Source organism: Mytilus californianus, unplaced genomic scaffold (genome assembly GCF_021869535.1).
Source record: "Mytilus californianus isolate M0D057914Y unplaced genomic scaffold, xbMytCali1.0.p SCAF_1, whole genome shotgun sequence".
Classification (NCBI taxonomy): domain Eukaryota; kingdom Metazoa; phylum Mollusca; class Bivalvia; order Mytilida; family Mytilidae; genus Mytilus; species Mytilus californianus.
In genome coordinates this window covers 15,220,729-15,248,386 of record NW_026262581.1, presented here as the reverse complement: position 1 = coordinate 15,248,386, position 27,658 = coordinate 15,220,729, and the positions used below count along the sequence as shown (strand labels likewise).

Genomic DNA, 27,658 nt, shown 5'->3' with positions numbered 1-27,658 from the left:
TCCAAAATTAAACTTTGTTTGATTTTAGCAAAAATTGAATATATGAGGTTCTTTGATATGCTGAATCTAAACATGTATTTAGATTTTTGATTTTTGGCCCAGTTTTCAAGTTGGTCCAAATTGGGGTCCAAAATTAAACTTTGTTTGATTTCAACAAAAATTGAATATATGGGGTTCTTTGATATGCTGAATCTAACCATGTATTTAGATTTTTTATTTGTGGACCCCGTTATCTAATTGGTTCATATTGAGGTCAAAAGGGTCCAAAATTAAACTTTGTTTGATTTCATCTAAAATTGAATTATTGGGGTTCTTTGATATTCCAAATCTAACCGTGTATTTAGGTTTTTAATTTTGGGTCCTGTTTTTTAAATTGGTCTACATTGAGGTCCAAAGGGTCCAAAATTAAACTTAGTTTGATTTTAACAAAAATTGAATTCTTGGGGTTCTTTGATTTGCTGAATCTAAACATGTGTTTAGATTTTTTATTGTGGGCCCAGTTTTCAAGTTTGTCCAAGATAGGGTCCAGTATTTAAACTTTGTTTGATTTCAACAAAAATTGAATGTATGGGGTTCTTTGATATGCTGAATCTAAACATGTATTTAGATTTTTGATTATGGGCCCAGTTTTCAAGTTGGTCCAAATTGGGGTCCAAAATTAAACTTTGTTTGATTTCAACAAAAATTGAATATATGAGGTTCTTTGATATGCTGAATCTAACCATGTATTTAGATTTTTTATTTGTAGGCCCCGCTATCAAATTGGTTCATATTGAGGTCAAAAGGGTCCAAAATTAAACTTTGTTTGATTTCATCGAAAATTGAATTATTGGGGTTCTTTGATATGCCAAATCTAACCGTGTTTTTAGATTTTTAATTTGGGTCCCGTTTTTTAAATTGGTCTTCATTGAGGTCCAAAGGGTCTAAAATTAAACTTAGTTTGATTTTAACAAAAATTGAATTCTTGGGGTTCTTTGATATGCTGAATCTAAAAATGTGTTTAGATTTTTGATTATGGGCCCAGTTTTCAAGTTGGTCCAAGTTGGGGTCCAAAATTAAACTTTTTTTGATTTCAACAAAAATTGAATATATGGGGTTCTTTGATATGCTGAATCTAACCATGTATTTAGAATTTTTATTTGTGGGCCCCGCTATCAAATTGGTTCATATTGAGGTCAAAAGGGTCCAAAATTAAACTTTGTTTGATTTCATCAAAAATTGAATTATTGGGGTTCTTTGATATTCCAAATCTAACCGTGTATTTAGATTTTTAATTTTAAGTCCCGTTTTTTAAATTGGTCTACATTAAGGTCCAAAGGGTCCAAAATTAAACTTAGTTTGATTTTAGCAAAAATTGAATTCTTGGGGTTCTTTGATATGCTGAATCTAAACATGTGTTTAGATTTTTGATTATGGGCCCAGTTTTCAAGTTTAGTTGGGGTCCAAAATTAAACTTTGTTTGATTTTAACAAAAATTGAATATATGGGGTTCTTTGATATGCTGAATCTAACCATGTATTTTGATTTTGGACATTGGACCATAATAGGTAAATTAAAAAAATTCAAGTTCTTAGACCACATTCTTTCTGTGTCAGAAACCTATGCTGTGTCAAATATTTAATAACAATCCAAATTCAGAGCTGTATCAAGCTTGAATGTTGTGTCCATACTTGCCCCAACTGTTCAGGGTTCGACCTCTGCGGTCGTATCAAGCTGCGCCCCAGCGAAGCATTTTATTCTCATTGTTGAAGGCCGTACGGTTGCCTATAATTGCTTACATCCACTTGATTTGAACTTTGGTGGATAGTTGTCTTATTGGCAATCATACTACATCTCCTTATTTTTATATTGGTAGCTCTTTCAACAAAGCTTAATAGGTTGAAATTGATACTTTCTTTTTAATTTATAAAGCTGTTTGTTAAAAGTCCAGTTTACAAAAGGATGAAGAAAAAGTGTGTTTAAGAACAAAAATTTCTCAAATTTAAACTATTTGTATGTTGTTGTTTTTCACAATGCCAATGATTTGAATGTCCAATTAAGACAATTATAGGTCACTAAAAGGCCTTCAACAGTAAGTAACACCCTTACAGTATAGTCTGATATAAATTAAAAGTCTCCAACATGACAAAATGTGAAAAAAATTCAAACGAAAAAACAGATATAACCAACTGCAACCACCATTATAAAGCTGTTATTGATGTTAATTGTCAATGAATTTGTTTTGTAGGAGAAAAGTATGTTATGACGATATTTGGAGTTCTCAGTTTAGCAGACCAAGGTATGTAGTGTAAAAACCTTAATTTTTACAGATAAGTTAATAATAATTTGATGAGACATCTTGCCCATAAACTCTCTGGAAATCATTTACCTTGAAAATCTCATTTCTGCTGAGAGAGGGTGGTATGCTGCATTTTTCTTGTTAGTCAGTACATTATTTCTGTATCACACTACTCAGCTTGTGTATTTTATACCCATCTCACAGATTGGGTGGTATGCTGCATTGTGCTTGTTAGTTAGTACATTATTTCTGTATCACACTACTCAGCTTGTGTATTTTATACCCAACTCACAGATTGGTTGGTATGCTGCATTGTGCTTGTTAGTTAGTACATTATTTCTGTTACATATTACTCATCTTGTGTATTTTATACCCAACTCACAGATTGGGTGGTATGCTGCATTGTGCTTGTTAGTTAGTACAGTATTTCTGTTACATATTACTCATCTTGTGTATTTTATACCCAACTCACAGATTGGGTGGTATGCTGCATTGTGCTTGTTAGTTAGTACATTATTTCTGTTACATATTACTCAGCTTGTGTATTTTATACCCAACTCACAGATTGGGTGGTATGCTGCATTGTGCTTGTTAGTTAGTACATTATTTCTGTTACATATTACTCAGCTTGTGTATTTTGTACCCAACTCACAGATTGGGTGGTATGATGCATTGTGCTTGTTAGTTAGTACATTATTTCTGTATCACACTACTCAGCTTGTGTATTTTATACCCAACTCACAGATTGGGTGGTATGCTGCATTGTGCTTGTTAGTTAGTACATATTTTCTGTTACATATTACTCAGCTTGTGTATTTTATACCCAACTCACAGATTGGGTGGTATGCTGCATTGTGCTTGTTAGTTAGTACATTATTTCTGTTACATATTACTCAGCTTGTGTATTTTATACCCAACTCACAGATTGGGTGGTATGCTGCATTGTGCTTGTTAGTTAGTACATTATTTCTGTTACATATTACTCATCTTGTGTATTTTATACCCAACTCACAGATTGGGTGGTATGCTGCATTGTGCTTGTTAGTTAGTGCATTATTTCTGTTACATATTACTCAGCTTGTGTATTTTATACCCAACTCACAGATTGGGTGGTATGCTGCATTGTGCTTGTTAGTTAGTACATTATTTCTGTTACATATTACTCAGCTTGTGTATTTTGTACCCAACTCACAGATTGGGTGGTATGCTGCATTGTGCTTGTTAGTTAGTACATTATTTCTGTTACATATTACTCAGCTTGTGTATTTTATACCCAACTCACAGATTGGGTGGTATGCTGCATTGTGCTTGTTAGTTAGTACATTATTTCTGTTACATATTACTCATCTTGTGTATTTTATACCCAACTCACAGATTGGGTGGTATGCTGCATTGCTCACTTCAGTCTTTTTTTTCCCAGCGTGTGATTCCAATTATATATTACTCACCAAATTGATAGTGATGAGTTTTAGCATGTTAGTGCTTTTTGAATCTGTCAAACACTTACTTCCTGTTTTCTGATACTTTGAATTAGGAATTGTGGGAATGTTTAGCACTACAACATGTGCATTCTCCATGTTCTTGTTTTGTTGGTTTAACCATGTGTTCTATGTTTCATAGGCCTAGATATGGTTGAAATTCAGAAGATTTTGTCAACTTTAACCAAAATCTCTATTTTTAACCTTTTTGGAGTGTAAATGTCAACACTTTGTAAGAATAGTTCAAAAAAAAATCTGTCTATTTCTTTTTGCATCAACTTTTAAAATAGGCAAATCGTATGTAATTGGGCAGTATTTCGGATTTTGATGAAATTTTGTATGATTAAGAATTTGTTGAACTGCATCTGAACATAAAAAAAGGATGTATGTATCATTTGTACCAAATTACATATACTTCGCCTAAAAATAGTTTTCATCTTGAAATAAAAGACCTAATTATGGGGAAAACAAATAGCCTTTTCTTAACTAAGTCCAAAGCAAACTATGAATATAACTTTCTTCATATGTCATATTTTTTTTCTTTAAGATACAAATGTAAAGTTATAATAAGGAAAATTGTTATTCCTCTAAAAATTATAATGATCTTGAAATAATAAAACTTTTATTTTTCCTTACAGGTGCTTACGGTACAGTTTAAAGGTGTTTATTATTGAATTGTTAACATTTAAATTTACATTACAGGTGTGTATGGCATTGTTAACAATTTAGGGTCCATGATTCCAAGATTTGTTTTTCAACCAGTTGAAGAAAGTGGGAGAGTCTTTTTTTCCCAGTTACTGCTCAGAGGAAAGAAATTTTTTGAGCAACCAAAAGTAAGCATAAATTATATTTATAGATCTTAACCACTTTATTAACTAAGTTGCCCAAATTCTTATTTTTAACTCACCTGACCCAAAGGACCAAGTGAGCTTTTCTCATCACTTGGCGTCCGTCGTCGTCTGTTAACTTTTACAACAATCTTCTCCTCTGAAACTAATGGGCCAAATTTAACCAAACTTGGCCATAATCATTATTGGGGTATCTAGTTTAAAAAATGTGTCCGATGACCCCACCCAGCCTGCCAACCAAGATGGTCGACATGGCTAAAAATAGACCATAGGAGTAAAATGCAGGTTTTGTCTATTATTTTGACAAACGATATGAATAGAGAAAATCTGACTGCATAAGAAATGTTCAGAATGTTGAGCTCTACCAATCGTCCATATACGTCAAAACTGTCAGACGACTCCTTATAGGAGTTATTGTCCTTAAAAATTACAAATTTTACCTTTTTTTTTCATTTTTGCCTATTATCTTGAAAACTATAATAGATAGAGAGAAACTTTGAATTGCAAAAATGATCAGCAAGACAAGTTCTACTAATAAGTCTTGATGGTCGAAATCGTCAGTCCACTTCATATATATGAGAGTTATTGCCCTTTGATGACGATTTTCACCAATTTTTTGCGTTTTTGTCTTGTATCTTAAAAATTATAATAGATAGATAGAATCTTAAATAAGCAAAAATGATCAGCAAAACAAGATCTAAAATTAGACTAGACTAGATGGAGGGAATGGTCCGACCATTCTTATATGCTAAAAATTATAATAGATAAATAGACACTTTAAATCACAAAAATGATCAGCAAGGCAAGATCTACTAACGAGTCAAATTTTGCCGATATAGTTAGTAGACTGTCACTCTTAATAGGAGTGATTACCCTTAAGTGAGGATTTTTTATGCCCCACCTAGGGGCATTATGTTTTTAGGTCTGTGCATCCATTCGTCCGTCTGTCTGTTCCTCCGTCTGTCCCGCTTCAGGTCAAAGTTTTTGGTCGCTTCAGGTTTAAGTTTTTGGTCAAGGTAGTTTTTGATGAAGTTGAAGTCCAATCAACTTGAAACTTAGTACTCATGTTCCCTATGATATGATCTTTCTAATTTTAATGCCAAATTAGAGTTTTGAGTGGGGCATCAGTGTAGTATGGACACATTCTTGTTTACCCTCTTTTGTGTTTTGAGCAAAAACTAAAGAAGATAGAGAGAAACTAAACAGACTAAATGATCAGCAAGACAAGATCAACAAAACAGAGATTTTTGTCATGAATTCTATTCTCGTCTACAATGTTGGAGAGTGTCCTTTGTTGAATATGCACATAGACCAAGGTGAGTGACACAGGCTCTTTAGAGCCTCTAGTTTATCAAGTGCTGAATATTGGCTGAAAAATAAAAATTGTATTGCTTTAAGTGTCATATTTTTAAAATCCTCCTCATATTGTATGAAAACAGCAATCAATCAATTTTATAGAGTAATGAATAAATCACTAGAGTTATGGTGTGATTTACAACAAACTTATTTTGAAAACATTGTAAAAATCATGAACTAAATGCTAATAAGACATAAGTAAAATTGAATATATATATGATATCTTCTTACTAAATGCTAGCACATTATGATAAGAAATGTGTTTTATACACTGGAAGAAATTAGACCAAACAAACTTGTAAACTCCTAGAATTAATACCTGTGTCTTATTTAAGAATTGAAGATTGATCATGAACAGTTGACAGTTAATGTTAGGACTTTAGGTTTTTTTTTAAAAACATTTTACATCACTCCAAAATTTTAACAGACACAATTTATATAGGAATTAAACCGAGACATGTATTTTTTTGTTTAAATTGTATATTTGTTTGCATATCTTGCATGGTATATAACTCTTGACACCAAAAGGGTATGTCTTCCTGTTTATCTTGTGGAACCTAATAAATATCTGATGATAAGTAGAGGGAAAAAGGATGGTGAAAACTAGAAAAAAAAAGAATGGTCAGTGGTAATTTGTAATATCAAAAATGATTTGACAACAGCCTTCTAATGGCAACCATATACTGAAATTTAGGTCTCAAAATAAAAATAAGGAGATGTGGTATGATTGCCAATGAGACAACTATCCACCAAAGTTCAAATGAAGTGGATCTAAGCAATTATAGGCAACTGTACAGCCTTCAACAACGAGAAAAACCCATACTGTATAGTCGGCTATAAAAGGCCCCGACATGAAAAATATTAAACAATTCAATAAAAACATAACTTTAAATTCCAGTCAGTAATTGACTTGATCTATTCCAGGATGAAGCTGTTTTAGCCTATCAAGTATTGAAGCATCTACTAAGAGCGATGTTAATGATCGGCAGTATAATATTAGTTTTTGGAAATAACTATGCCTTCCTGTTACTTGATTTATATGGAGGAGAACATATATCTGAAGGTTCAGGTAATGAAAAGTAATATGGTAAGGTTCTGATAATTCTACACTCCTCCTGCAACTGTTGTATTGGTTTCAAATTAAGTTTTATGATTTGTTTATAGATATTTGCATAGGCTCTATTCTTATTTAAATACTTTTTTTTTGGTATGGCTATTGCTCAAATTTAAATTTACCAAAAAAATATGTGTAAAATAGCCATTTTATTTTTTATCAAATGGATCAATTACAACATTTTATGATCACAAATGACATTTGCACACTAACGAGACTACACTTTATCAGCCTAGCAATAGGTTTATTATGACATTTTTATGATATCTATGTAACATCACACTTGACATTTGTGCACAAATGAGACCATACTTTATCAACCTATTAATCAATGAAACTTACACCTTTTAAAAGAAATATAATTAATCAATTTCAGTGTGAGTTATTGTTTTTTTTTTCTTGTCCCCTAGTTTGGCCAAAGGATAGTTAATTAATTTATATCATAATTAAATTTTAACACTGAGGGTGAGCCAAACTTGCTAAGGTTATAAGCAATACAATATAATACAATACAAAATTGAGTATTTTGCTAAAAGTAGACCTATTATTAATACTATTTACCAGGTTTATAGCTGAGGTTTATAGCTGACTAAATGCTGTGGGTTTTCTCATAGTTGAAGGCTGTAAGGTGACCTATAATCCTTATATCCAAGTCAATTGAGTTCTGGTGGAAAGTTGTATCATTGGCAATGATACCACATCTTACTTTTATATTAAGATTTTTTTCTTTAGTTAAAAAATAACTTTGCTGTTTTAAGTGTTCTCAAGAATTTCTGTGCATGTTTCAGTCACTTATAAAAAAAATTCCCCCATTTTATGGCCAAATATATTGAAGTAGTTATGTGTATATGTGTTAATTTTGTTTTTGATTTTAGGGCCATATATATTGAAGTGGTTTTGTGTATATGTGTTAATCTTAGCTATTAATGGAATAATGGAATGCTTCCACTTTGCATTAATGAATATAGCAGAAACAGATAGGTAACTATATAATTATGTAACAAAATTGTGTAAAATTGTTTATGAATAAAAGGAATTATCGGGACAACATGAATAAAACAGCGAGCCAGCAATTTAATTCAACCATGAAATATACATCTAGATCAAGATGTCACCATTCAGTCTTCAATAATGGACTAACAATCACTTGACTTGTATAGAAAACATTTTGCTCATTGTTGAAGGCTGTACTTTGACTTATAATTGACTTTCTTGTCCTTTGGTCTCTGGTGGATAGTTGTGTCATTGGCAATCATAACGCATCAATTTATTTGTATTTTTTCTAAGGAAAAAAAATCATTTAGTTCAAAATTATGTTTTTTTTTATTTATGTTATATTTTACACAGTATGACTGACCTGTATCGTTTTGTTAAAACCCAACACACTCTACTGTTTGCTTGAAGAGGGTATCTGGAAGTCAGTATGGTTTTCAATACCACTAATTAAGGAAGGTTGGGATTGTTTTTGGGGGTGATGGTCCCAACCGTTTAGGAATTAGGGCCAAAAAGGGGCCCAAAACGAGCATTTTTCTAGTTTCATGACAATAACTTGTGTATAAGTATTTTGATTGCTCTGAAATTGTACCACAAGGTTCAATACAAAAAGTAGAAGGTTGGGATTCATTTTGGGGGTAATTGCCTAACTGTTCAGGAATTAGGGGCCAAAACAAGCATTTTTTTAGTTTTCAGACAATAATTTGTGTTTAAGTGTATGGATGTCTCTTAAATTGTACCACATTTTACAAATATCTCTTCAAATATTTTTTTTTGGGGGAGGGGGGGTGTAATATTTTATATTAATATTTAATTACAATCCAAATTCAGACCTGTATCAAGCTTGAATATTGTGTCCATTTTTGCCCAACTGTTCAGGGTTGGACCTCTGCGGTCGTATCCAGCTGTGCTCGGCAAAGCAGTTTATTTGGGTTTTTTTTTGCTCCTAATTAAAAATATTTGAATTGACCAAAGTTCTGTTTTTCATTTAGGCGTAGTGCTTCAACCTTTCTGAGGAAAGACATTTTGATTTTGTTCTGATTTTTTTTTCTTCATCACCATTTGCTTCTAAAATGTTGCTTTTGTCTCGCAACATGTTGATAAGATATTTGGTTAATGACATTGAACAGTTATTATGCTTTTGAAACTCATCCTTTTTAACAGAACATTTTTCTATATGGGAGTATCCATTTTAACAGAACACTCCCAGCATACTGTTTTTCTTGTTATCACTTCTTCTCAAGAACCATAAAAAATATCACTTAAAATTTCTTTCTCCCAAATATTGTTACATCCTCATAGTCATGATAGTGTTCTTTTCAGTTTGACCAAAGCTATTAGGTAACATGTATTAAGAGTTAATTCCCTTTTTGTTTTTGACATAAATGGTATGTTGGTGTAACTCATTAACCTTATGTCATAGAGACCTACAGTCTTTTGATATCAGGTCCTAGTTTTATTTATCAGGAAACTGAGGTCATGAGGTCCTTGTTTTATTTATCAGGAAACTGAGGTCATTGTTATATTCTAAATTTTGAATTTTGCTTGTTATCCCAATTCCTGAGAAACTGAAAAAGTTATTACCATAAGGTTTACTGTAATCAACTGTTACATTGTCCTAACCCCCCTTTTTGCCACGGGAATTTAGGAAAAAACTTTGTTTACTTATTGAAAATGTCTAGTGAATCTGCTGTAATTTCAAATCGAGTGTGATCATTTTTGGTATTTTCAAGGAAAAATCTGTATTCAATCATCAAGTAGAAGTTGCAAATGCATGTAAATGATTCTAGAACACTCAACAAGTGTTAAGATCAGCCTAAATCACATAAAAATCAATAAGAATAGTTGTGTTAGACATTTGCCTGAAATAGGAATAGAATGTGTAAATTCCAAACAAATATGGTGAGAGTGTGGAAAATACGTACTTAATAAGTATCTCTAAGGATACCACTTTGAAAGTAAAACAGTTTTGTTCTTAAGTAAAATACTCTTCAAAGATCATCACATTAATGTTTGAAGGACCTTTACCTTAAACAAAACACATGCAGCCAGAGTAAACACCAAACGGAACGAATAACCAATTACGTTTTGTAAATTGTTAAGTGTCATCTGGTTCTCGGCTGACTTCTTCAGGTGTTTTCCAGTTTACGTTATGCAATGCTATGAAAAGAAATGAGAAATTTGTAATGAAGCATACTATTTTGATAAAATTATCAGTTAATGTTGGATTTTTGAATAAAAACTGCATATTGATATGGAATAGGTAAATTATAAGTTTTGAAAAGAAGTAAGGGTGCCATCTATAATTTCAATAACAAACATGGTGGAGAGTTAAAAAAACATCATGAAATCCAGTTTTTCTCCATTTCTTGCTAATAATCCTCTATAATCTGTTCCCCGAATTGGCAATTTTAATTTGAGAGTAAAAAAACTGTGGACTATACAAGACCGAATTCGGTATGTCAAATTGTAAGTTACAACTTTATGCAACGTCAATTTATTTGTGTTGAAGTGATGACTTTTTATAGTTTTCTCCACTTCAATATTCAAAATAAGCTGTTTATATAAGCTGTTTTGTAGAATAACTTCTTAACCACACATATTGGAGACTATTACCATTTATGAGGAGTAGTAATATCAAGCAAAACTACTTGGCCAATTTTAAACAAACTTGGTAGGAATTATTTATTGATGGTCCTTGATTTAAAAAAAATCCCCTTTTCATTCTGATCATAAGAAAAACATGAGCCGCTAGAAAGGATCTCATAATCTGATTGAATAATTTTCATTTAGAGGATTGGTGATTGACCCTTGACAAATGATCCTCATTAAATATTGATAAGTTGGCGGACATGTTGGCATTTGCACATAGTTCTCATTGAAACCATATGGAAAATAACCTTATAATCTTCTCAAACCACTTGGCCGGACATGGCAGAAATGTTGTCTGGAAGGTCGTCTTCAAATGATCCTGATTGGGATTTGATAAAATGTAAAGCATGGCAGTCAAATGCAATCAGGTCAACCAGGTCATAGTAAAATCAAACTTCTTGTTCACAATGTTTATAGAGCATTCAGCTGCTAGTCTCTGAAATGTATTATATCTCAAGTAACTGTGTCAGAAATAAATTGTTATTACAACTTTAATTTTTTTCAGCTACAATAAGAAGATGCTGTTATTTTCTGTAGTGTCCCTCGTTTCCACTCTACTTATTCCACAATACTTTGGAGGAGCAGGATTTATCATAGCAAATATTCTCACCATGTGTACACGTATTTTCTACAGGTATATTGATCTAGATTTATTGCAGCATATATTTTTTTTGTAGAAGAGTTTATGAGAGAAAAAATGTCCAATCTGTCTTAAATCTCTTTTTTCGCTTTTCATAATAGTCAATTAGTCTGTGAAAGAGTTCGGGTTTGGTTAAAAATTGGTTGTCACTGTTCTCTGACAAATTTCTCAACAACTGTGTATATCAATGATTTATGATTTGGCATACAGTGTGGTACTGGTTAAAAACTACATAGTATTGTGTAATGCATTTTCTATTGGCTTGCATGTTTTGAAAAATCATATTTGAAATTTTTGAAAGAAATTTGAAGCAACTTTGTATCATATTGATTTTGAATTATACACTTTTTGTTACTGATTTATAAGTGACTATGCATAAAAAATTACTTTCTGGTTCAGGTAAATGATTAAGAAGGTAGAATTGTCTCCCTTAGTCATTCAGATTTTTTAAAACTGTAATGTTTTTATAAGTAAGAAAGTCCTATTTTCTCCATTTTTTGAAAATCTCCTGACTACATTGCTCTAATAGAGTGTTTAATTGTATGTCTTTAAGTGCCAGTCTTTGTAAGAATCAGGCAATTTAGAAAAATTTCAAAACATGGCCGAAAAAAACCCACCGACCAATCTACCCTATTTTGAAGTAACCCTCATCCTGAGTTAGAAATGGTAGGTCTTTTGTTTCTGCTGTTCTGGTAATTCAAGAAATCTCTAGATAACCTTTGGTTAGAATGATAGCAAATTACAGAGTTATCTCCCTTTAATTGTTAATTTCTAGTGCATTTCAACCAAATTATATCTTGAGTTACCAGAGCAGGAAGAGGAAACAAATGTTATATTCGTGCACCATGATACAATTTGAACATAAATTAATGTCAACTTGAGTGGGTTTTTTTTGTCATGTGTTCACCACTGCCTGATTCTTAGGCAGATTGTCACTTAATATATAGTTGTCCTTAGGATCCTTGAATGTACAATTTCACGGACAATGAAAATCTCTTTTGTCTGTTATTTTCAAAATACTATCTATTTACAAGCCTCATTTGATATTTATGTACAAAACTATTTTGTATCATTTCAGTACTCTAATATTAATTAGTTGATTGATTTTTGGTGTTTTAAAGCCACTTTCAGCACTATTGGCTATTTGGTTGCTGCCAGTTTTTATTTTGTTGAACTACTTAGACGGCTCTGCCACCGAGGCCCCCTAATATTAATGCACTTTCAGTGAATGTCATTATCAGATTATAGTATCAAAAAGTTTAAAATAAGTTTATAGTACCACACAATTGAAGTGCAAAACTTATTCTTCAAATATTCAGTACAAATCAAGTACTGAAAAATTATGTTACTAAAATGGTGTAATATTTTGAAACTACTACATCAGTACTAAATTATATAGGTAAGTATTCAATACTTTAAAGTTGAAGAGATAAAAAGTACCCATGCAAAAGTAGCTGTGTAGAACAGGAATTTCTATAGCCTAACATATATTACATCATTCTATGTTTTTGTTTACAGTTTTGAATATATACTATTTGCTAGTCAAAAGATATAATTTACCCACAAATTAAGAAGAAAAATTATGATTTGATAACAATTTCTTCTTTTCCAGTTTGCTGTTTATCAGAGAATTTTATCATGGAACAGAATATAAGCCTTTGAAAGCACTGATACCTTCTATACCCTTTTGTATATCTCTCATCATTTCATCTTTAATAATGAAATTGTCGGAGGTAAGAATATCTTCTCTTTACTTCAACATTATTATTGAAAAAAGTCCTTCAAACAGAAAGTTGAAAACAGCATGACTAGAATTAATGTTTTTAAATTTCTTAAAAATAGACTTGTGAGGATGCTACTATATATTTATGTGCATTTAATGTTTTTTTTTATTTAAAAGTCTTATCACATGTTTTATAGTCAGATGATTTAGTTGATGTACTGTAGATTTAGTATTATTTGTGGGATACTTAGTTTCATGGATTTCTTGGGTATATGTAAACCGAAAATTTAAACAAAGTATAAATTTTCTACAGGCCTGTATGCAGACTTTTGCAAAACTACCAAATCTGATATCCTGAAAATGTCATTTTTCTTAAATTCACAAAAATTGGTATCCATGAAAATAATTAAATCCCCAGTAAATAAGATTAGATTCTATCCAAGGAGAGATAACAGTGGAATATGATGAAATGATAACTACTTGTATAAAAACTCATTCAAATATATAATTAAATCTAATTTCTGAAAGTTTTGAGGTCTGGTTTATATTTCTAAGCTAAATATTTTACATTGAGATGTGGAAGATACCCCTTTTTATACGACAGCAAAAAAAATTTGTGGTCGTATATTGGTATGACGTTGGTTTCGTCATCGTTGTCGTCGTCGTCGTCCGAAGACACATTGGTTTTCGCACTCATACTTTAGTTTAAGTGAATGGATCTTTATGAAATTCTACCATAAGGTTCAATACCACAAAAGGAAGATTGGGATTGAGTTTGGGGGTTATGGTACCAACAGTTAAGGAATTAGGGGCCAAAAAGGGGCCAAAAATAAGCATTTTTGTAACTTCCAGACATAACTTGTGTGTTAGTTTATGGATCTCTCTGACATTGTACCACAGGGTTCCATATCACAAAGGGAAGGCTGGGATTGATTTTGGGGGTAATTGCCTCAAACTTTTGGGAATGAGGGGCCAAAAAAGGGAAAAAAAACAAGCATTTTTCTAGTTTCCAGACAATAACTTGTGTGTAAGTGTATAGATCTTTCTGAATTTATACTACAAGGTTCCATATCACAAAGGAAAAGCTTGAATTGAATTTGGGGGGAAATGCCTAAAACGTTTAGGAATAAGGGGCCAAAAAGGGGCAAAAAATAAGCATTTTTCTAGTTTCCAGACAATAACTTGTGTTCAAGTGTATGGATCTCTCTGAAATTGTACTGCAAGGTACCATACTACAAAGGGAAGGCTGGGATTGATTTTGGGGGGTAATTGCTTCAAAATTTTAGGAATAAGGGGCCAAAAAGGGGCAAAAATCAAGCATTTTTCTAGTTTCAGGACAATAAATTGTGTGTAAGTGTATGGATCTTTATGAAATTGTACTACAAGGTTCCATATCACAAAGGGAAGGCTGGGATTGATTTTGGGGTAATTGCCTCAAACTTTTGGGAATTAGGGGCCAAAAAAGGGAAAAAAAACAAGCATTTTTCTAGTTTCCAGACAATAACTTGTGTGTAAGTGTATAGATCTTTCTGAAATTGTACTACAAGGTTCCATATCACAAAGGAAAAGCTTGAATTGAGTTTGGGGGGAAATGCCTAAAACGTTTAGGAATAAGGGGCCAAAAAGGGGCAAAAAATAAGCATTTTTCTAGTTTCCAGACAATAACTTGTGTTCAAGTGTATGGATCTCTCTTAAATTGTACTGCAAGGTACCATACTACAAAGGGAAGGCTGGGATTGATTTTGGGGGGTAATTGCTTCAAAATTTTAGGAATTAGGGGCCAAAAAGGGGCACAAAACAAGCATTTCTCTAGTTTCAGGACAATAAATTGTGTGTAAGTGTATGGATCTTTATGAAATTGTACTACAAGGTTCCATATCACAAAGGGAAGGCTGGGATTGATTTTGGGGGAAATTGCCTCAAACTTTTGGGAATTAGGGGCCAAAAAAGGGAAAAAAAACGCATTTTTCTAGTTTCCAGACAATAACTTGTGTGTAAGTGTATAGATCTTCTGAAATTGTACTACAAGTTTCCATATCACAAAGGAAAAGCTTGAATTGAGTTTGGGGGGAAATGCCTAAAACGTTTAGGAATAAGGGGCCAAAAAGGGGCAAAAAATAAGCATTTTTCTAGTTTCCAGACAATAACTTGTGTTCAAGTGTATGGATCTCTCTTAAATTGTACTGCAAGGTACCATACTACAAAGGGAAGGCTGGGATTGATTTTGGGGGGTAATTGCTTCAAAATTTTAGGAATTAGGGGCCAAAAAGGGGCAAAAATCAAGCATTTTTCTAGTTTCAGGACAATAAATTGTGTGTAAGTGTATGGATCTTTATGAAATTGTATTACAAGGTTCCATATCACAAAGGGAAGGCTGGGATTGATTTTGGGGGTAATTGCCTCAAACTTTTGGGAATTAGGGGCCAAAAAAGGGAAAAAAAACAAGCATTTTTCTAGTTTCCAGACAATAACTTGTGTGTAAGTGTATAGATCTTTCTGAAATTGTACTACAAGGTTCCATATCACAAAGGAAAAGCTTGAATTGAGTTTGGGGGGAAATGCCTAAAACGTTTAGGAATAAGGGGCCAAAAAGGGGCAAAAAATAAGCATTTTTATAGTTTCCAGACAATAACTTGTGTTCAAGTGTATGGATCTCTCTGAAATTGTACTGCAAGGTACCATACTACAAAGGGAAGGCTGGGATTGATTTTGGGGGGTAATTGCTTCAAAATTTTAGGAATTAGGGGCCAAAAAGGGGCAAAAATCAAGCATTTTTCTAGTTTCAGGACAATCAATTGTGTGTAAGTGTATGGATCTTTATGAAATTGTACTACAAGGTTCCATATTACAAAGGGAACGCTGGGATTGATTTTGAGGGTAATTGCCTCAAAGTTATAGGAATTAGGGGCCAAAAAGGGGCAAAAAACAAGCATTTTTCTAGTTTCATGACAATAACTTGTGTGTAAGTGTATGGATCTTTCTGAAACTGTACTACAAGGTTCCATATCACAAAGGGAAAGCTGGAATTGAGTTTTGGGGTAATTGCCCAAAACGTTTAGGAATAAGGGGCCAAAAAGGGCCAAAAATAAGCATTTTTCTAGTTTCCAGACATAACTTGTGTTCAAGTTTATGGATCTCTCTGAAATTGTACTACAAGGTACCATACCACAAAGGGAAGTCTGGGATTGATTTTGGGGGTAATTTTCTCAAAATTTTAGGAATTAGGGGCCAAAAAGGGGAAAAAATCAAGCATTTTTCTAGTTTCAGGACAATAACTTGTGTGTGAGTGTATGGATCTTTATGAAATTGTACTACAAGGTTCCATATCACAAAGGGAAAGCTGGGTTTGAGTTTGGGGGTAATTGCCCTAAACGCTTAGGAATTTGGGGCCAAAAAGGGGCAAAAATACAAGCATTTTTCTAGTTTCCAGACAATAACTTGTGTTCAAGTGTATGGATCTCTCTGAAATTGTACTGCAAGGTACCATACCATAAAGGGAAGGCTTAGATTGAGTTTGGGGGTGATGAATCATAAGGGGGTTCAAAAAATTTGGGTGGGAGGGATTTTTTTTCCCCTTTTATTTTCTTTAAAATTTTTCATTTTAAATTGGTTAATTCTGATTTATATGTAAAAGCAAATAATAATGATATGGTTTGAATAGGTCAATTAATAATTTATAAGTTCTTAGACCACATTCATTCTGTGTCAGAAACCTATGCTGTGTCAAATATTTAATCACAATCCAAATTCAGTGTGTATCAAGCTTGAATGTTGTGTCCATACTTGCCCCAACTGTTCAGGGTTCGACCTCTGCGGTCGTATCAAGCTGCGCCCAGCGGAGCATTTTATTTCAAATGTGGAAACTAGAAAGTGTTTCTTTGGCGAAAGGCAATCATAATCTATTCTTATCACTTGAAATTTTAAAAAAATGGTAGTGAAAAAGCTATAGAAAAGACTTTTGAAAAAAAATGCCAAAATTTCAGAAACAAGAAATTCCTAATTTCTTTATTTTTTTCTATTATAAACATACAATGTATAATTTAATTTGCTTTATTTCAGAGTTTTTTCTGTTGTGATCAAGGACTGTTATTCAGATTAGTACACATAGGAATTGGTGGTCTAAGTCTACTATCAGTTATAGGTGTTATCTACTTTACAGAGACAGATTTATCAGACTTTGTTCTAAAGCATTATAGAAAAACAAAATCAGAAAAGAGGGAGGCAGAAGAAGATAAAAAGAGGGAAGAAGATAAAAAAATGGAATAACTTTGTTCGTATTTTCATGTAGTTATATTGTATTAACTTTTTCTAATTTATTGAATTGCATTTAAATAGAAAATAGTATTATAATTTTTGCTGAAGTCTTTGTATAAATATTTTGGAGTTTTTATACGACCGCAAAAATTAAAAATTTTTTGGTCGTATATTGGTATCACGTCGTCGTCGTCAGCGTCATCCGAAGACCGATGATTTCCGGATAATAACTTTAGTATAAGTAAATAGAATTCAATGAAATTTTAACACAAGGTTTATAACCACAAAAGGAAGGTTGGGATTGATTTTGGGGGTTTTGGTCCAAACTGTTTAGGAATTAGGGGCCAAAAAGGGGCACAAATAAGCATTTTTCTTGGTTTTCGCACAATAACTTTAGTATAAGTAAATAGAAATCTACGAAATTTAAACACAAGGTTTATGACCACAAAAGGAAGTTTGGGATTGATTTTGGGAGTTTTGGTCCCAACAGTTTAGGAATTAGGGGCCAAAAGGGTCCAAAATTAAACTTTGTTTGATTTCATCAAAAATTTGAATTATTGGGGTTCTTTGATATGCCGAATCTAACCGTGTATTTAGATTCTTAATTTTTGTTCCCATTTTCAAATTGGTCTAAATTAAGGTCCAAAGGGTCTAAAATTAAACTTAGTTTGATTTTAACAAAAATTGAATTCTTGGGGTTCTTTGATATGCCGAATCTAACAGTGTATTTAGATTCTTAAATTTTGGTCCCGTTTTCAAATTGGTCTACATTAAGGTCCAAAGGGTCCCAAATTAAACTTTGTTTGATTTTAACAAAAATTGAATTCTTTTGGTTCTTTGATATGCTGAATCTAAACATGTATTTAGATTTTTGATATTTGGGCCCCTTTATGAAATTGGTCCATATTGAGTTCTAAAGGGTCTAAAATTAAACTTTATTTGATTTCATCAAAAATTGAATTCTTGGGGTTCTTTGATATGCTGAATCTAACCATGTATTTAGATTTTGGATATTGGACCATAATAGAAAGTAAAATCACCAAAATACTGAACTCCGAGGAAAATTCAAAAAGGAAAGTCTAGGTAGAATAGGTGAATGTTAATAGGTTAATGTCCAATTTAAATTTTTTAAGTTCTTAGACCACATTCATTCTGTGTCAGAAACCTATTCTGTGTCAACTATTTAATCACAATCCAAATTCAGAGCTGTATCAAGCTTGAATGTTGTGTCCACACTTGCCCCAACTGTTCAGGGTTCAACCTCTGCGGTCGTATCAAGCTGCGCCCTGCAGAGCATCTGGTTCTATGTTGCTTGCAAAAAGAACCATTCTTCCTGTTACATTTTATATCTTGCACTAACAGTGTTTAAGTTTTGTAAAGATATGTTGAGGTAATGAAAAAAAATTGAATTGTGTGATTTTTCCATTTTTCATCAGTTTCACATCAGACAAAATTGCATAAAGCATCTTTTAAAAATTAGTATGTGTTTACTGCTATGGTTCTTGGTTGTCTTTGTTCCTGGTAACCAGTAGAAAAAAATGAAAAAGTAGACACTTTTATGTGATTTTCAAAATCTATGTAAAGGAAGAGAATAATACATTAAATAGTCATTTGATATTTTTGGCACATATAGCTATTTATTCAAACAATTTTGTTAGTCTCTATTTTGAACTGTTAGTTGGAATGCCTAGATTTTGAAAGTGGTGTTATGGTGCTCTTGTTTGTTTTATTTCAGTAAAATAAATCAAACAGTTAGTTTGGCAAATTCATTTTAAATTTAAGAAATATATATGAAGTTAGCATTTCAATTGCATGACTGTTTGTTCCACATTGTGAGACATATATTATTTTACAATCCATTCAGCCATAACCATGATACAGATACGAGTTTACAAGGCCATACTTAAAAAAATTTAGGTTTGCTCAAACCCTACCCAACATTGAGACAGTGGGTAGGTAGGTAGGCATTTTCTTTTTTTTTTGGCAAAGAGAAATTTAAGTATCAGATGTTTATTAGTCTTCATGCCTATCTGAATAAAAAAAAAAAATTTCACATCAGGGCAATAAAAGATTTTGAGTAGGCAGCTATTTTCTGGGTAGGTAGGGTTAGGGCAAACAAACCTATTCTTTTTTATGGCCCAATCCATTCAGGCATCACAAACAATTATGTTTTGTAAAGATTGGTTTGATATGAATTTCTTCCTTTGATAGGTAATGATATTTTGTAGGAAATTGAATTGGCACCTGAATGTTTAATGAGGGGCCTGATGGGGGGGTTTCATCACGATTCACGAGTTGATTTTTTTGTCAATCACGATTCACAGAAAATAAATTTCCATGATCACGGATCACGAAAACATAAAAAGAGAAATAAATCTGTAGAAAAACGGATCACGATAGCGAAAATGCGCCGATCACGAAGAACGAAAATAACCCATCAGGCCCCTCTTTAATAACATTAAGTGTTAGGTTCATAGTAGTCTTCAGCCCTTCGAAATTAACTTTGAAATTCTTGTACAGTGCAATATATTTAATCAAAAGTGCGAAACAAAAATCTGGACATGATTCATATTTATGAACCTGTTTATACACTTTTCTTTTTAAAAGACAATGAATATCCAGTTATGTTTCTCAAGCTGTTACAATAACAAAGTTGCTTAAGTTTTCACAAAAAAGGTGCAGGTATTGATATTTTTAGAACAGGGTATTTAGGGATGAAAATTGTTAGTAAATACAATACACCTTATCGCTAATCCCGCTTGACCCGAGAATCAGTCCCGCTCGAACTTTTGAAGTCATACAACAATCACTTTTCCATTGTGGCGTCAGATATTTTCTATTATGACGTCAAAATTTTACAGGAACTTGTGTGATGTCCAGTAATGGCGGACAAATAGCGATAAGGTGTATACTTCAATAAATAAATGTCATTCATGGTATACATATATTTTGTTCTGGAATTGATCTCTTCTTTGCCATCCTATTTGTGTCTACTTGTGTACAAAAAGTGTGTGTGTCAAAAGTGATGAAATATACACTACATAAAGGATTTATTGTTTACATAATCAAAAGTTAAGGTATTGTATCTGTACTTTCTGATGGAAAAATGAAATTCTTATTCTCATAGATCATGCTGCTCAAGAATTGTGATTGATTGATTGTTTGTGTTTAATGCCACTTTCAGCACTTTTGCCAATATTTTGGTGGTCAGATTTTATTGGTAGAGGAAGCTGGAGTGCTAGGAGAGATCAGGAACTGGCAATCCTTGTCAATTAAGAGTCTAAAGCACCTGCCATATGTGTGGTTCTAATTCAAACCTCAATGTTGACAATGTGGGTGGATGTGCACCATTCTTATTTTAACTTCCGTATTTGATGTATTTCCATAATGAAAAAGATGTACTTTAGTAATCTGTATTAAATGAACCATGACTGTGTACTAGGGTATCAATTCTAGTATTTGTGTGTTTTAATCTTTTCATGTACAAATGTGAAAGGTTTACAAATACTTTTGAAATTACAATTAGAACACTTTTAATTTCTTTTGTTTTATTGTGCAGTTTACAGTCACATAACAGTATATTTCAACATCGTTTTTGAAAATGTTAAAAATGTTATTGAATTTTGTTCTTTGATCTGATATATATCAAAGATTTGTAAATTGAAAACCCTAACAAAATAATGATAACAGTTATGTCATTATCCCAAGACTATGTCTTCAGTGTTATTTTTGACAAAAAAAATAATGATTTTCAATTGATTTGATATTTCATTGCAGAAGCTTGTTTTACAAATTTGCAGTTAATGAAGATAATTGATAGTTATCAATACATATACTTAAAGCAAACTGCTATTCTGGATATTTTTCATTTAAAAACTTTTGTTGTTTGGCAATATATAACACAATAGTTTCCTTGTATATTAGAATATGTTTATTTATTTGTAATTCATTGTTTATAAAGTTTAAGGATTGTCCTATTTGTAATGGGAATATATCTGATTGTTTTACAATTTTGTATGCCGATATTAGTTTAGAAATTTTTCTCACCTGTAACAGAGTCACAGAAGCAACACATGATTCTTCTGTTCCATGCGTAGGCTGTGTCGACTTTAAAGTGTGTGATTAAGTCAGTTTAAGGGTAATCTTTAATAGTGAGTCAATGATATTTGGTATACAGTTGTATAAGCATTGAAATATTTCATTTCCATGTTTATGTTTGTGATTAGGTGAGACAAGCAAGACATATCTTTGTGTTATCAGTTTATTGTAGTTAACTATTGCTGTATTGTTAAATCATTTATTTGATTGATTTCATCCATCAAATCATTTATATAGATTTTTATCCAGGTCAGTATCATTTTTGGTTTATTATCATTTTATTTTTAAATTTCCCATTTGATTTCTGTGCCAAAAATCTACAGTTTGTGTTTTTCTTTGACCTCAACCTCATGTAACCTTGTCTTGATAAAATCATAGCAACTCAGTTGTGAATATGATAGATTTCGGACTGTCAATTTCTAAATTAATTTTGAAGTAAAACAAGTTTTTTTTTTCAAAATTGATTGAGAAAAATATTCTTGGTTTATTTGACCAGTTTTCATATTTTAACTGTACTAATTTTGAGTGCTATCCATCCTTTTGAGTCCTCTATTACTGTATTTGACTATTAGAGTTTGTTGTTTATTTTTATCCTCTTGACCATTCCAGATGAAATGAAAAAATTCTTTCCAAGTTATGAATTTGTGTTTATTTACATTGTCATACTGGAATGTATATATATATAAGGGAATTATTTTGATTGCTTATAGATGAAATTTATATTGTCTACTTTGACATCAAAAGTTTTAGTTATCCTATCATGTCTACTATTTTTTTATCTTATTTAGTTTTAAACCTATTTGAAATAGTTGTCACTGTTAAACAATTTGTATGATATTTGTGCCATTTTGGAAATGAGAAAACATGAAAAATCTAAATTTGTTACAGAAAAATGTATAGTCTGAAATGGAAATCGCTTTGAATAAATAAAAATAATTTAAGCCTTTAGTTTTAAGGACAGTGTGTGATAAGTGCTTTTTATGGCTTAACTATTTCACTGAAAATTTAGCTTTCAATTTCAGAAAAAAAAACATAAGATTCAGTATATTTTCAACTAGTATTTTGATCTGCAAATATATAACACATGAAAGTACTAACTAAATAATTTACCACCTTGTACTAATGTAGGTGCATTATAATTTATTTTTGCCATCAATGTATAATGAATGAAATAAAATGTTTTATCCTTGCATGCTTTTCATTTCTTCCTGTGATATTTTTTTATTGTGTTGAACACAAGAGAAGTTTCTGGTTATAATAAGTCTTGTCTCATCCATGTTGTAATATCCTAGGGTGCATAACCTTCACATATTCCTCCAGTTTTCGACAACATTTTTATAAATGGCCTAACTTTATCACTCAGCACCATAAAAATCTTTTATAACAGATGTTATGGTCAGCCAGAGAAGGAGATATATTGTAAAGTTTGTCCCTCAGTAAGAAGTTGTTAACAATACCTCATTTAACGAGACTGTATTACAAAACTTCTGATGTTCCTATATGATATACATGAAAAGCTGAATTAGATGAATTTTGATAAACATTAAATGCAAAATATTTACAGTATTAACTTTACTGTGCCAGGTGCGTATTTCAACAAAAAATGTCTTCAGCGATGCTCCAGGCCAAAATATTTGAAAGACTGAGAACAATTACAAAGGTTGTAGAGCCGATAAAAGAAAAAGAACCAACTGTGAAGCCAAACCTAGACATGGAATAGAGCTATGCAAGAGGGAGATTGATCACTTAATTTAAAATCATTTCAAATTTATAACAGCAAATAACAATAAAACAATTCGTATTTTCATGCCAGTACTGAAGAACTGACCACTAGACTGATTACTATCAGGGACTCACAGTCTATCAGCTGAGGTATCAACTAATAACATTGACTACCAATTTTACTGCAACAGATTCACATTTCAACAACAAATGTCTCTACAGTGATGCTTCAGTCCAAAATATTTGAAAGTCCAAGACCAATTACAAACGTTGAAGAGCTGATAAAACCAAAAAGAACAAAAAGTAAATTCAAAAAGGAATCTGAGCTATGCATGAGGGAAATACATACCTGAATTTAAAATAATTTCTAAAATAATATAACAGCAAATGTCTATAAAACAACTTGCATTTAAATGCAAGTATCGAAGAACTTGCAACTGGGCTGATGATACAGTCAGGGACTTATAGTCCACCAGCATAGGTGACTAGTAGTAACATACAGTACCAATTTTCCTGCACCAGATGTGTGCACTTCAACAAAAAATATCTCTTCAGTGATGCTTGATGCCAAAATATTTGAAAGTCCAAGACCAATTACAAATACAAGAACTGATAAAGCCTAATAGAGCAAAAACCAGACAAAGAATTAAAGCTATGCATGAAGGAGTTTCATTCATTTCTAAAGTTTTATAACACATTTTCAAAAAGTCCATATTTTCATACCAGTACCATGAACTGGTTACTAGGCTGATGATACCCTCTGGTACTAACAGTCCACCAGCAGAGGTTCAAACCCAGTTGTAGTAATATCATTATCGGTACCAATTTGACTGCACCAGATGCATATTTTGAAGAAAAAAAAACCAAATGTCTTCAGCGATGCTTGAGGCCAAGCTATTTTAAAGTCCAACACAAACAAGAAATGATAAAACCAAAAACAAGCCTAAAGTAAAGCCTAACCTGAACTATGCATTTTAAAAAAAAAATCTAAAATTTTATAATAATAAATTTCAACAAAACAATTTGTAATATCATGCCAGTACTGAAAAAAATGGATACTGGATTGATAATACATTGAACCGTATTAAAGTATATTTGGCATATATAATGAGTTTGTTAAAAAGAGGGAACAAACGAGACATTTAAAAAAATATGTAGACTTTTATTTAAGTACAAATCTACATCAAGGTATCAAAAATATTTTTGGAAAGATCTTCTGCTACCATGGCAAATAATCAAAAAAGACAAAATTGAAATTGTTTTCTTGGTAGTCCTGATTGACTGAACAATAATGGAAAGGACGGTTTTTTTATTGAATACAGTATAAAGATATTAGATTTTGGTTTGAACTACAATGTATACCATTGATTTGAAAATTGTACAATATAAAAATAAGGAGATGTGGTATGGTTGCCAATAAGACATCTATCATCCAGAATTCAAATAAGTGGATATAAGCAATTATAGGTAATAGTACGGCCTTAAAAGAGAAAAACCCATACCATATGAAAAATGTAAATCAATTCAAACGAGAAAACTAACGGCATAATTTGAAAGAAAAAACCAATTTACGAAAATCAAATATGACAGACGTGCACCAACGATATCCAACGACCTACAGGCACACAATATTTATTTTTAGAAATTTCATATCTGCTTTAGAAAAAATGTTTACCCAAAATTCGGGCCTTTATAATCCTCTACTGTTTAACTAAACAATTCAAATAACCAGTCAGAGATGCATATCATATAGTACTACAAGCATGCTTATATAACTAAAATATGTGTTATGCAATAAATAGAGAGACAAATGTTACGATGTTTGTTTCAGTTTCCACTGTATTTTTTTTAATGACGGAGGAGAGGAAGGCCTAATTTCTTATCAAATTCTTTGTTAATTTTAATCATTATTTAACTTTACCGATATCATTAAGCAATTTTGATTTTTAAAAATCAAGTTTTAAATGAAAATACACTTTATTAACAGGTAAATATCACAATTTAATGCTTTCATGTTTCTTTCTTTTGTATTTTTATAAACAAAAGTTGAATACCTATCTTATGAATCAGGCTCTTTTGAACTGGTTTGTACAGTTTGTTCTTATGTTGTGTTACAGCACTGAACCTGTAATCCACTGGTTGTCGTTGGTTTCTGTTTGCTATGTTTGTTTTTCGTTCATTACTGTAGTATAAATCCGGCTGCTGGTTTTATTTTTTTACTTGTTTCACATTTTGTCATTATGGGGCCTTTGATAGCTTAAACTACATTGTAAAAAATCATAAATCGAGAAAATCCTGATTTAATTTTTTTGGGCGATCAAAGGGTGGGGGGGGGGGGGGGGGGGCGTACGCTCTTTATGCCCCCCTCCCCCCCCCCCCCCGGTCCGCCACCGGTAAATGTCTATTCAAAGATGCTGCCTTTAACATCCCTCCCGTGCTTTAATTTCCAAAATGTATTTTACTTAAAACCGAATATTACCCATATCTAGTTGATCAGTTTGGTATGGTGACCTTTTGACCCCGGCAAGTAAACATTATGCTGTCACACGATATCACCAACTGCCTATATAATAATATCTGTATTTTCAATTAACAAAGCACTGACACTACAAAAGTCAAAAAGTCTGAAAAGACCAATTTTTGTCTGAATTTGCATGAATTTTTACTTGACATTCTTTCTTTGTCTGAAATATTTTTAAAAATTCTTTACAAAGTCTGAATTTGTATAATGAAGTTCTTTATCATCTGATAAGTGTCTTGATTAGTCTCGACCAATTCTTGATTGTCTTAAATTTGTCTCGATCAGTCTTGACATATTATTGACATTCTTAATAATGTCTGAATATGTCTTGACATTTTCTTGGCATTCTTAATAATGTCTGAACATGTCTTGACACATTCTTGACTGTCTTAAAGCTGTTTAAATGTATCTCGACACATTCTTGATAGTCTTAAAGATGTCTTGACCCTATCTCAACAGTATAAATTTCGGCTAAATTGTATATAGACACATTCCTAACAGTTTAAACACTTTATTTTGCTGTTTTATACTCATTTCTATTATCGCTAAACTAAACTTAGAAGAATTTTCATACAATAATACACTGCTAATTATAAAAAGATACATTTTGTTATAGAGAAAGTTCAAATAACTCCATTCCTGGTAAATAATGGAGCGGAGGCCCGTAGGGCCGACGCCCATTATTTCCCAGGAATGGACAGTTACTTGGACTTTCGCTAACTTAAAATACACCTTAAATATTCAGAACGAATATTCAGATTATAACATTTTAAAGAATTCTATTTCATTTTGTAATGGTTTTCTTTTCATTTTCCCCGTAAAATTTAAGATCAAGCTGACCATATTATCACTAAACGAAGTATTTATGTAATAGTTATACACCGAGGGATAGGTGTGTCTGGATAAGAAACCCCGACGGCCGGAGGCCGGAGGGGTTTCTTATCCAGACACGCCGTATCCCGAGGTGTATAACTAACTTACACCCCATGCTAAACCCTATATTTCTTAACATTGATTACTAAATGAAAAAGAATGGATATCTTATTTATTTACAATATTAAACCATGATTTATAAGAATTTTATTTTACATGAAACCCCACTAGTAACCTTACTTTGGCTATCTTCGTTCAAACTTTGACAAGTGAGTAGGTTTTACAAATGTCAAAGTTGCTGTTTTGCATATTCCCGTTAAATCCTAGTGTTAATATGGATCAGCAGGTCAAGGTTGACCGTTTCGTGCATTCTTATTACAAACAAAAATACATCATGCTCCTTGTATGCAGTTGTCAATAGGGACGGATATAAGACGGACGACATTTTGAGTCAAGCGTTGGATTTAGTAGACATGGTAGAAGAGACTTAAGATAAAGGCAATATTATAACTCAAAGTACTTACCTGTATCAGTTTAATGAAGGTAATCATAAATGTATTTTATATATTAAGGTTTTATACCCCCTCTATTCTCAAGTATAAACAAACATTCATATTCGGACATGATGAGGATAGGTGTGTCTGGATTAGAAATCTGAGGACCGGACACGCTCAACATACAAAAATACAGATTGAATATTTAGGAACTCCCTTTTTGTCGAGCCTTCGACTTTTGTCGAAAAAGCGAGACATAGCGATCCTACATTCCGTCGGCGTCGTCGTCGTCGTCGTCGTCGTTGTCGTCGGCGGCGTCCACAAATATTCACTCTGTGGTTAAAGTTTTTGAAATTTTAATAACTTTCTTAAACTATCCTGGATTTCTACCAAACTTTGACAGAAGCTTGTTTATGATCATAAGATAATATTCAAAAGTAAATTTTGTAAAAAAAAAAATCCATTTTTTCCGTATTTTACTTATAAATGGACTTAGTTTTTCTGCCAAGAAACATTACATTCACTCTGTGGTTAAACGAGAAAAATGACAAGGTACAACTAGAATAAATTTCCAGGTATGTAACACTCTAATATAGGTTATTTAACTAATAAGG

General features: G+C 32.1%; 1 protein-coding gene across 2 annotated transcripts in view; it reads left to right on the top strand.

Moving 5' to 3' along the window:
* LOC127709931 (protein RFT1 homolog) overlaps window positions 1-18,225 on the top strand; it is a 51,710-nt gene extending 33,485 nt beyond the window's left edge. For both annotated transcript variants that reach the window (XM_052215667.1, XM_052215738.1), the window contains 7 exons: window positions 2,228-2,278; window positions 4,459-4,589; window positions 6,885-7,029; window positions 7,950-8,055; window positions 11,225-11,353; window positions 12,972-13,092; window positions 17,142-18,225. In XM_052215667.1, coding sequence (XP_052071627.1) covers window positions 2,228-2,278; window positions 4,459-4,589; window positions 6,885-7,029; window positions 7,950-8,055; window positions 11,225-11,353; window positions 12,972-13,092; window positions 17,142-17,348 — 890 coding nt within the window. In that variant the 3' untranslated portion in view covers window positions 17,349-18,225. The remainder of the gene's footprint in view (window positions 1-2,227; window positions 2,279-4,458; window positions 4,590-6,884; window positions 7,030-7,949; window positions 8,056-11,224; window positions 11,354-12,971; window positions 13,093-17,141) is intronic.
* The last annotated feature ends 9,433 nt before the right edge of the window (window positions 18,226-27,658 follow it).